At 43.9% G+C, this 12,025-nt stretch overlaps 1 protein-coding gene across 8 annotated transcripts in view; it reads left to right on the forward strand.

Annotated features, from left to right (window-relative positions):
- Nucleotides 1-633: 633 nt before the first annotated feature.
- SLC11A2 (solute carrier family 11 member 2) overlaps nucleotides 634-12,025 on the forward strand; it is a 48,725-nt gene continuing 37,333 nt past the window's right edge. For 4 of the 8 annotated variants that reach the window (XR_013960282.1, XR_013960283.1, XR_013960284.1 and 1 more), the window contains exon 1: nucleotides 634-759. Coding sequence is in view for 1 of the 8 variants with exons in the window: in XM_080662607.1 (XP_080518733.1) it covers nucleotides 714-759 (46 nt within the window). In the remaining 7 variants the exon portion in view is untranslated. Of the gene's footprint in view, nucleotides 760-1,805; nucleotides 2,029-12,025 lie in introns of those variants that run through there. The other 4 variants (XR_013960285.1, XR_013960286.1, XR_013960287.1 and 1 more) reach the window with 1 other exon arrangement.

Consider the following 12,025-nt stretch of genomic DNA (forward strand, 5'->3'; position numbering starts at 1 on the left):
TTTCCCCTCTTTCTCAAAAGCCTTCATTATACTTGCTTGCTTGTTTCCTTCCTTTCTCCCTTTCTTTTCTTCATCAGTCACAGAGTCCTGGGTTTGTGCGGCTTTGTTGTCTGCCTGTGAATCACTGATTGGACTCATGCCAGCAGGTCCTTAAAATCCCAAGGGATGGGCAGGTGGCATTTTCACCCACACCCGGAGACGACTCCTAATTGCATCAGTGCTCACGTACCTATGTGGAAAATACTTGTGGACTGTCAAGCTTGGGGTTAATTGGTTTCAGTTTACATCTCAGGGGAGCAGAGTCCTAATGCACATGCAGCCCGGGTACAAGTGCCGGAACCAACGTGACTCCAGGAGGAGTGGCGTCCTGAAGGAAAGCAACTCCTTTTACTTCACCCTTTCATACACCGCCTCCATCTCCTGTCAGAGAGAACAGAGGAAATCTTAGATGACACGTTTTCAAATTCAATTAATTGTTCATTAGTATCTAGGCGTGGCAGATATATGGTGCTTCCCTTTTCATGGCAGGTCAAAGATGAAATTTGATTATGCTTTGAAGGATGTGGGTTGCCTCTTGAAATTCCTTGCTGTGTCTTTATCAGTGTTGCGTTGCCCAGAGCAGCCTCAGTGCCCTTATTTAACCAAGGGAGGCACACTTGTCTGCTTCTATAGACTGGAGCTAGCACTGGAGGGAGTCAAACCCGTTCTGCACCATGAAGAAGCAGCGTAAGACGGAGGCAGCACCGCACTGTGAGCTAAGTAAGTAACTAGCAAGTATGCCACACCCGGGGACGTTGCCCAGCGGAGCCCACCAGAAGGGCGCGAGAATGGCTACAGCCATTTCATTTTCTGGTTGCAGCAAAGGTTCCCAAAGGAAAGGTTCTGGTCTGGAGAGACTTTCTGAAACTCCCCAGGTGTGTTACAGAGAGATCCTCAGGACTAATTTGTGCATTTTCTTTTCTCTCCAGGAGAAGGTCTGTGTGCAAACCGGCCTGTACCAGATAACTGACGATGCTCAGCCCAGTGTTCGGTCCCCACGTTTTCTACTTTGTACTTACTTTATTTGGATTTTTCTTTTGTCAATTCACTCTCCTTTTTCTCTTCTGTTGGACTCTTTTACAACTAGTAAAATTTTCTCCCAGCAGTTTTTACATGAAGAAAGAAATTGGAGGGGTTTTTGCTTTACCTATCTAGTCCTGTGGGTTGGTTAAATAAGCTTTGTTATCTTTGATATAAGGGTGTCTAAGAATGTTTCTATAGCTCTGAACGAGAAGAAAATTAGGGTGGTTTGTCAGACCACTTGTTTTCTCCCCTCTGTTGCACCACTGGTCTGACTGCCATCTTCAGAGAAAGACTCTAGAGTGTGAGGATGAGGCTGGGGCTACTTTGGGGTAGGTGGAGATAAATATTGGGGGAAGAAGCGAGGAGATGGGTAGAATGGAGGGAAAGGATTCATTACAAAGGCTTGGGAGTAAGGCACCTGATGCGGTCGAACTGGTTGCACTGGCTGATGTTTCGCAGTTCCTTCTAGGTGTGGGATGCTCTTGATAGGGCACAGATACTATGATGAGGCTCTGGGGGCGAGAGGAAATGGTCTTTGCAGGTGGCTATATTTTATAGGGTGGAGCTGCACTTTATAGGGCGAGCCGGGTCTCCAGAAGAAACAAGCTGATTGTCAGTAGCTAACGTGAGGCCACAGCGAACTAATGCACGAAACTTATCTGCTGGGTGGGAGCCTCCAAACGCACGCTCTGTGGGCTGGACCGCTCGGTAGGGTGCAGCTCCGCCCAGACCGCTTGGGCTCCGCCCCAAGCCTGACCTCGGGGTGGGCGGAGCCTCGGGACCCGCGGTCCGGTTGCCACGCGCGCAGGCCGCTACCGGGAAGAGGGAGAATCCAGCCAATAAGAATATGCGGCTGCCATCCTGTCGGCCAATGGCGGGGCGTGTAGGAGTCGGGCTGCTTGGCGCTGGCCCCAGGGCTATGGAGCCCCAGGCGCGGGGACAGCTTGTTAGGTGGCCGCGGAGCTGGTAAGGCGAAGGGCAGGCGAGGTCAGGGGTCAAGCGGGCGCTCCGTTTGCCCCTGAAGGGCCGGGAGGGCTGGGCGGCTCTAGGGCCCGCCGGGGAGAAGGCGCGGGGGCCAATGCGGGGCACGCGGGACGCCGTGCGGGGCTGCGAGGGGGGGCCTGAAGCGCGGGGTCTAGATGGAGTCGCATTATTCCGAGGGAGAAGACGGCGCCGGGAGTGGAGTGCGGGGGTGGACGGGGAGCGAATACCAGCGTTCTCGGGGCCTCGCCCCTGGCCTCCCACGGCCTAGGAGAAATGGGCGAACCCCTGGCTGGACCTGCCCCCGCGCGGGCACCGAGGGTGCGGTGACCCGCTCCACGCTGCGGAACAGGCCGCCGGGCCCCTGGTGGCCTCCTTACCTGCGGAGCCTGGGCCCCGCCCGCTCCCTGGGCTCCCCACTTCAACACCCGTTCATTTTTGTGCGGCCCACAAGCAGAGCGCCTTCCTGGGAAGGGCTGGCTGGGCCGCTGCGCCTTGTGTGTAGATTGGTTTGGGGCCTGTTTGTGCCATTATTGCATATGGTATGGAAGTGGGGTGGACGCTCGCCAGCTGTTCGGTTTCACATGTACCTAATTTCAAAGCTGTCGCTTACTTTTTGTTATATCGCCTTTGGATTCCTCTTCACTTCTGGTTTTCCCAAATCCCCTGCCTTCCATAGCAGACTGTTTCCAAGAGCATCGCTAGGGGAAAGGTCGAGGAACCCGGGCTTCAGTTTTCTGTGTGAAAAGAGGATCCTCTCCTGCTGCCCACTGCTTTCTAAGGAGTGTTATGAAATTAAAGGGACGTGACATCTCTTTAGAGTGGAAAGTAAAAGCAACATGATATGAAAGGAGAGGCAAGGGGACATGATTTTGCTGGCCATTGTATTGGTGGCTGTGGGCGAGGCCAGGGTAAACTATGTTTCCCTTGACTCCTGTGGAATCCGAAGCCCTACCAGTTTGCATCACCTTTTGGCGTAAGTTGCTTAGCCTCTTTGTCCTTTTGTTTCCGCATACGTAAAATGGGAATTGATAATACCAATTTTATGGAGGTGTTGGTGAGTACGAAGTGAGTTAGTACACACGAGGTGCTTAGAACTAGTTGTTTCTGGCATGTGGGAGTGTTGGGGTTGTTTTTTTGTAAGAGAACATTTATTGGATAAGTTACAGAGGTAGAAAAAGCAATTCCTAGAAGAAATGGGGTTAGGAAACAAGTTATAAAGCTAAAGGAAGGGCCCTTAGAGCTTAGAAGGTAATGGTAACACATCTAAGGATAAGTGGTGGGGGGGGGGGAGGAAAAGGGAAAGTCATGGTTGTGCTCCTGGGAGAGAGCCTGGTTTTTTGTTGTTGTTTTTATTTTTTTACTATTCCCTACATGTGCCTTCTTTCCCCTTAAAAAGTCCAGACTTAACAAATCTGACCTTATTACTTAACCTTTGTTCAGAACCCTGTTAGCCTATTGCCAATGAACTCTTGCCATTAATGTTGATCTGAGTATATAGTATAAATTACCGGTAAGTTTATCTTATCGTTAAATAAGGTTAGAAGCTATCACTAGACTAGGTCTGTCTGTGATAAGCTGTGTTGGGTAAATGAAACCTGAGAAATTATTTGGCCGTTCAGTTTTTCATTGAATAACATTGCATTTACAGCCTTGGGGCTAGGCACAGTTTATTTTGGATCCAATACCAAACAGGCCATGATTGCAGCATACTTGATTCCTCATGTTTCTGGTATGGCCAAGTTGGGACTGGGGAGGGGAATTTCTGGGCAGCCTGGCAGCACTTCTTGTTAATGAATAGGGAAGTTTGGTATGAATCTAATGTTATTCTGCTGTTAGGAAATCAGCAATGCTCCTCGGATTACTCTATAGAGCTACTAAGCAGCTTTGGTTCAGTTTTAACTCAGTGAAGTGTAAGTGAGAGGTTAGAGAATAATATCCACAAAGCAATAGGTTTTCTGTTTGACTGTTAGTGCTAAGAGTTTGTGCGGGTGCTGTGGAATCAAAGACATCTTTATTCCCTGTCTCCTCACCACGTTCCTAAATACAAATGTGAGATGACAGAGTTACGCCTTTTCTATGAGCTTCGAAGTCCCTCTCAAATTCTCTCTGGAAGGCTCTAATGGAAGGTTGTCTTGTCTTCTAATTCTCCTCTTCTAGGAAGCTGCTGTTTGTGCATGTAGCCTTACTGGAAACTAATGCAAAATGAGAAACTTTGAATTTACAAAAAAGAACATCACTTACTCTAGCACCGCGGTCGGCAAACTGCGGCTCGGGAGCCACATGCAGCTCTTTGGCCTCTTGAGTGTGGCTCTTCCACAAAACACCACGGCCTGGGCGAGTCTATTTTGAAGAAGTGGCGTTAGAAGAAGTTTAAGTTTAAAAAATTTGGCTCTCAAAAGAAATTTCAATCGTTGTACTGTTGATATTTGGCTCTGTTGACTAATGAGCTTGCCGACCACTGCTCTAGCAGTATGCTTGCCTGATTTGGCTAAAATGCAGGTGTTATAAGTTTAGTTATTTAGCTTTGCAATAAGACAATTTAGTATTCCTGTAGGGTTGAATGTTCGATGTTGGAGGGGTGAGAATGGAGGACATTGTCTTTGTAAAATCCCTTTATTTGTACTTGAATAAGGAGGAAAAGGAGGAACATCTTTAAAGAGTTGAGTTTTTGAGGTAGAAAGGGGAGCCTTTTGCCCCAATATTGTCATCTTTATTATCTGAGTCTCTGTGGTTTGAATAAAATATTTTGGAAAAGAAGGCTGGTAGCATTTGAATGTGTAGAAGAATATAAGGAGTTAGAAGACCTAGACCCTTGTGTCACTCATTGTATGCCATTTATTCTTTTAATAATTTAACACACATATTTAGAACAATTAACAGTTATTGACCCCTGGAGACACAAAAAAAGAGCCCTTACAGGTACCATCAGGAATATCATTGATAAAATAAAACAACATATGTGTTTATAGGCTATATTTTATTTATTTGTTTACTTATTTATTAAAAAGATTTTTAAATGGATTTTAGAGAGAGAGGAAGGGAGGGGGAGAGAGATTTATAACAGGTTGCCTCCTGCATGCCCCCTTCCAGTGATGAGCCTGAAACCGGGCATGTGGCTGACCGGAAATCAAACCAGCAACCTTTGGGTGCACAGGCTGATGCCCAACGACTGAGCCACACCTGCTAGGGCATATACTGGTAAGCTATATTTTAATAAAATTAGAATCCTATATAATAAAAGGCTAATATGCAAATCGACCAAACAGTGGAAAGACCAGTTGCTATGATGCACACTGACCACCAGGGGGCAGATGCTCAACCCAGGAGCCACCCCCTGGTGGTAGTGCGCTCCCACAGGGGGAGCGCCGCTCAGCCAGAAGCTGGGCTCATGGCTGGTGAGCCCAGTGGCGTTGGCAAGAGTCTCTCCAGCGTCTGCGGCAGCGCTAAGGATGTCTGACTGCTGGTTTAGGTCCACTCCCCCACTCCCACCCCGAGTGCACGAATTTTGTGTACTGGGCCTCTAGTAGAATATAAGAGTTGGCTAAGAATGATACAAATATATTTATTGTCTAATTCCTCTTCCACTTTTAAGGTCAGAGTAACTTATATTTTTTAGTATAAGAACCAGTTTCCAGTGAAGACAAATTGGGAAGTTGGGCTTTTCAGTCTTTGTGCCTGTTGCTAGTAGGTCATTTTGAATGGGTTTTCTTTGTTTTAGCCCCACTTATCGCTGATATTCAAGTGTATGTTAAAACTCCAAGGTAATGCCCGGCTGGCATGGCCCAGTGGTTGAGCATCTACCTATGAACCAGGAAGTCACGGTTTGATTCCCAGTCAGGGCACATGCCAGCGTTGCAGGCTTGATCCCCAGTGGCAGCTGTGCAGAAGGCAGCTGATCAGTGATTCTTTCTCATCATTGATGTTTCTGTCTCTCTCACCCTCCCCCTTCCTCTCTGAAATCAATACAAATATATTTAAAACAAAACCAAAAAAACTCCAAGGTAGTGAACGAAGCCTACAAGTTAAAATTTTAACAGGTTCCAAAGAGCAAAAAGAGGCATGTATCAGGTTGGAGAATCTTGTAGTATGTATTGTCTGTCTTTACACATAAATTTTCTTTGCTTTAAGAAAACAAACATTGTCAAGTCCAGTCTACATCAGGGGGGCCAGTACTGTCACTAGAATAAATGAGTTGAATGTAATCTAATGATAATCATTTTTCATATTTGCCAGAGAAAAAACTGCTTAAGCAAGTATGAGGGCAAAACATTTTTTCCCCCCTGAGGCTAGAAGTAGGTAGAGACTGATTTATAGACTTTCTTATTTCAGTATAAAAGAGGTCTTTGAAATTGTTCTCAGAACTTGGAGTTGTGTTCCAGGAGAGATGTGTCAAGCCAGGAGGCCAGGTTGGTCCCCCAAAGGGAAATGCACTGCTGTAAATTTCTGGTTAGGAGGAAATCAGAGGAAGCTCACACAGTGTGAGTTGGGAGGAACAAAGACGAAGCTGTGGTCTCTAGAAGTAAGATTTTAGTGAGCAGTAAACATTAAAGAAGTAAAGGTAGTGAAGAAGGTAAAGCCGTAAAGAAGCTGATTAAGCCTCAGCACTGAGCAGATAAAGTTAAGAGTTCTATTTAGCGGGTCAGGCCCTTCTAATTCTGAAGTCTCTGGTTGATGAGTGATATTTTTGTCTAAAACATCCTTCTTGACAGCTTGGCCAAATTTCTTCCAACTGTTATCGTCTTTCACACCCAAGCAGCTGGTTTCATTATCAGCTGTACTCTTTCTCCCGGGTCTTACTCCCTCTTTCCTTTTGCTAATTAATTTTCTCTTTCTTTATCATTAGATGTTCTCAATGTTAGGTTTTTCTTTCAACTATAAAACAGATTCTCAAAAGTCTAGCTTAGGTGAGAAACTGTAAACTTGATATTGAGTTGAAATTGTGGTTCTCCATAGACTAAGCAAGATTAACACTGTGGCACACAAAATCAGTAAAATGAAGAACAGTCTAAGCTGGTGTTTCTGTTTTTAAAATAGATTTTTATTGATTTTTAGAGAGAGGAAGGGAGAGAGAGAAAGAAATAGAAACCGATAAGAGAGACTCATTGATCTGCTACCTTCTGCACGCCCCCCCACTGGGGATCAAGCCTGCAAACTGGACATGGGCCCTGACCGGAAATCAAACCATGACCTCCTGGCTCACTGGCCGACTCTCAACCACTGAGCCACACTGGCTGGGCTAAGCTGGTATTTCAGTGGCCATTGTGCCAGGGAGAGCGAGACTTACACATACACAGATGCCCTGATGCGTATTAAGCACATTGTACAATAGCAGCACTGTTTGAACTTTATGAACTGGGCGTGCTTGTGTGGCTTTCGGTTGAAGACATTCTGACCCTACCCACTTAGGTAGAGAGGAATAGAGTTTCTAGGCCTTTTTATTGTTTTTAAATATATTTTATTGATTTTTTTACAGAGAGGAAGGGAGAAGGATAGAGAGTTAGAAACATCGATGAGAGAGAAACATTGATCAGCTGCCTCCCGCACACCCCCTACCAGGGATGTGCCCGCAACCAAGGTACATGCCCTTGACCGGAATCAAACCTGGGACCCTTCAGTCTGCAGGCCGACGCTCTATCCACTGAGCCAAATCGGTCAGGGCTAGGCCTTTTTCTTAAACTAACATCAGAGGGGCTTTTCACTATCAGGAAGTAGATGTAATCAGTCTTCAACCCTTTTTCCCATTTTACATCAAATTCATTTTCTTAAGAGAAAAATAGGATACACTTATCCAAAGTAAATAATTTCAAACTTTACATTCTCAAGAATAATTTAGAAATTCACATTGCTTTTCTAAGCTCTTTCCCCTCACCCACAGTGGGGACACATTGAGTTTTGGAACTAATTAGATGCATGCCCTAGATCAGTGGTCGACAAACTCATTAGTCAACAGAGCCAAATATCAACAGTACAACGATTGAAATTTCTTTTGAGAGCCAAATTTTTTAAACTTAAACTTCTTCTAACGCCACTTCTTCAAAATAAACTCGCCCAGGCCGTGGTATTTTGTGGAAGAGCCACACTCAAGGGGCCGAAGAACCACATGTGGCTCACAAGCCGCAGTTTGCCGACCACGGTCCTAGATGGAAAAGACTCAGAAAATGGTGCGTCTTTATTGACCTGGAATGGAAAAACAAAGACAGTAATACTCTTTCAAAAAGTAGCTAGTAATCTTCCTTATTAAAACACATAGGGTTCAGAAAACAATGAGCTCTGTTTGAACCACTTGAATATTTCAGAGTTTTGTTGACTCTCATCCAGGGGTAGGAACTCACCTTCATAAAGAACATCTTGTACAACATAGGTGTTAGATTAATAGTAATGGTTTTGTAGGAATATCCAGTACTTTAGCCTTAAAGTAGAACTTTCGGGAAAAGGGATTTTAGAAGGATCTGAGAATCTTTACATTTTCTTCAGGACACAAAATGAATTTTAAAAAGTCATAGCTGCTTGTTAATACCTAAAACCCTTGGATATTACTTTTTAAAGCCTTAATCTGTGCCTCTGGCTATTTGTCACCAGCATGTTGCTGGCACCGAATCTTGTCTGAGAAAAGAGTCAAGAGGGAGTCAACTTCAAACATTCCTGTTCACATTTATTTAATCAGTTGCTTCCATGCAAACAGTTTTTTGTTTGCTTCTATGAAATTTATTTTCCTTCTTCAATGATTTTCAACCTTTTTCATCTCATGGCATACATAAACTAATTACTAAAATTCTGTGGCAAACCAAAAAATATATTTTTTGCCAATCTCACCAAAAATTTGATTAATTCACACTGGACACCTATTGTGTTGGCTGTTGTCATTTTTTTATTTGACAATCTAAGGGAAAAGAAGTCAGTGCCCCCGACTAAATCATCAGGTATTGCTTTTTTAAAAATTCTCACCCAAGGATTGAGGATATTTTTTCCATTGATTATTAGAGAGAATGGAAGGGGGGAAGGGAGGGAACATCAATGTGAGAGAGATATATGGAATGGTTGTCTCCCACACAAGCCCCTACTGGGGATGGGCATCGAACCCCAGACCCTCTGGTGCATAGGCAAATGTTCTAAACACTGAGCCCGCCAGCCAGAGCCTCAGGTATTCCTTTTTTTTTTAGGTATTGCATTTAAAAAAAAATTATTGTGCCACACTGATTGAAAATTGCTGTCCTAATGCTGCCTTTGATGTTGTTTATGTATAGGAGGGGAGAAAAAAAGGGAGGAAGAATTGGAGGACTGTTAAAAAACTACTCCTCTAAACCTTACAGTTTTAGGGAGACCTTTGCAGTGTTGAATACAGCTCTAAAATCAGTGAAATAGTTTTGAGTGCCTTTGCCCTCTACAGGGGAATTTTACAAGAAAAAAATATTTCAAATTCAAAAAAATTTTTTAACCATAGGGGGAAAAGTTTAAATTAATGTTTATGTATGTATTTTAATATTCATTTCTTGGGGCAATTTTTAAATAGGTTTGGGTTATTCAGAGTGTTCTTCCAGCCCTAACTGGTTTGGCTCAGTGGATAGAGCATTGGCCTCTGGACTGAAGGGTCCCAGGTTCGATTCTGGTCAAGGGCATGTACCTTGGTTGCGGGCACATCCCCACTAGGGGGTGTGCAGTAGGCAGCTGATCGATGTGTCTAACTCTCTATCCCTCTCCCTTCCTCTCTGTAAAAAAATCAATAAAATATATATTTTTTAAAAAACAACAAAGTGTTCTTCCAGAGTTCTTGTAAATGCTAAGAAACACAGAATTTTTTAAAAATATATTTTTATTGATTTCAGAGAGGGAGAGGAAGAGAGAGAAACATCAACCTTGAGTGAGAATCATTGATCAGCTGCCTCCTGCACGCGCCCCTCCTGGGGATCGAGCCCGGGGCATGTGCCCTGACCGGGAATTGAACCCAGGACCCGTTAGTCCGCAGGCCTACGCTCTATCCACTGTGCCAAACCGACTAGGGCAACACAGAATTATTAACTAGATATTCGGAATTTATTATAGCTAGTTTGTGTTTTGAGGAGATAACTATTCATTTTGATATAATTTCAAATTTACAGAAAAGTTTCAAAATAGTATCAGGGAATAAATGATTTCAAGATAACATGGTAAGAGTGTAAGAGTAATGATAGTGGTAACCAGCAGGTACCTTGGGAGAACACGAAGGAGGGCCATTTAACCCAAATTAGGAGCCAGGAAATGCTTTCCTAAGGATTTGGCTTCTGAAACTCCATGATCATAATTTCACAGCATAGCTATTTGGGCGCTAAGACAGAGTGATAGTAAGTTAAACTGAAGGCAATATATGCCAGCCAAGTGGAGGGCTGCAGATCTCCCATTATCCATTTGAGAAGCTTTCTCAGAGCCCAGGCCGGTAGCTCAATTGGTTAGAGCAGTGGTCGGCAAACCGTGGCTCTCGAGCCACATGTGGCTCTTTGGCCTCTTGAGTGTCGCTCTTCCACAAAATACCACGGCCTGGACGAGTCTATTTTGAAGAAGTGGCGTTAGAAGAAGTTTAAGTTTAAAAAATTTTGCTCTCAAAAGAAATTTCAATCGTTGTACTGTTGATATTTGGCTCTGTTGACTAATGAGTTTGCCGACCACTGGGTTAGAGTGTCATCCCAATACACCTAGGCTGTGGGTCCAATCCCTGGTCAGGGTACCTATATTGTACAAATAAGTGGAACAACAAGTATATGTCCCTCCTTCCCTCCCTCCCTCCCTCCCTCCCTCCCTCCCTCCCTCCCTCCCTCCCTTCTTCCCTCTCTCTCTCCCTTCCTCCCTCTTTACCTCTCTCCCTTTCTCTCTAAAATCTATCAATCATATATATATATTAAAAATAAGCTTTATCAGAGAGAGTCCCTAAAGTATTTGTTAAGAAGTGAATCCAGCCCAGCTAGTGTGGCTCAGTGGTTGAGCATTGACCTATGAACCAGGAGGTCACGATTCAATTCCAGTCAGGGCGCATGCCTGAGGTGTGGGCTCCATCCCCAGTATGAGGCATGCAGGAGGCAGCCTACCAATGATTCTCATCATGGATGTTTCTATCTCTCCCTCCTTCTCCTTTCCTCTCTGAAATCAATACAAATATTTTTTTTAAAAAATGAATCCAGAGAGCAGTGGGTGGTTGAGGCCAAATACTTGGCTGAACCCAGATTCATTATAGGCAATGCAGACCTGCCTGGGAGAGCATGACAGAAAAGAATGGGGGGGGGGGGAGCGGGGGAGGGGAGGAATTGGATCAAAGGAGGAATCTAAGACTCAGAGATGTTAGTGAACCTGGTTCAACAAGTCTGATTCTAAAGCCATGATTTTCCTCTTTCCCCTACTTGGGAGCAAGGAGACAATTACTCCATTCAAGTCTCAGACTGGAGAGACTGGAGGCTGGATTGAACTATCTGGATTACACTGATGGAATGAAAATATGTTTTGAACTTTAAAATGTTTCAAGAAAATCACTTGAAATCCGGATACTGGAATCTGTCCCCCCTTTTAATGTTTATTACTTGTTTTCTTGAGATTCTTTAATATATGTGCATTAATTTTTTTCTTTAAAATGTTTCTCTTATATCTACATTATTAGAAAAACTTGAAATTGTGATTATTTGTTATTCATTTATACAAGTTTGAGGTGTTTCATACATGTTTTTTGCTAAATAAACAATCTTTTACTTCAGCCTGTAAAAAAAAGAAAGTGAATCCAATCATTTGCCACAGCATAGATGGGACTAGAGGGTATTAGGCTCAGTGAAATAAGTCAATCAGAGAAAGACAAGTACCATATGATTTCACTTACATGTGGACTCTAAAGAACAAAATAGATGAACAAACAAAATTGAAACAGATTCATAGATACAGAGAACAGACTGACAGCTATTAGAAGGGAGTCTTAATAGCTGGGTGAAGGAGGTGAAGGGATTAAGAAATACAAATTGGTAGTTAC

This window comes from Plecotus auritus (assembly GCF_963455305.1).
Source record: "Plecotus auritus genome assembly, chromosome: 3".
NCBI lineage: Eukaryota > Metazoa > Chordata > Mammalia > Chiroptera > Vespertilionidae > Plecotus > Plecotus auritus.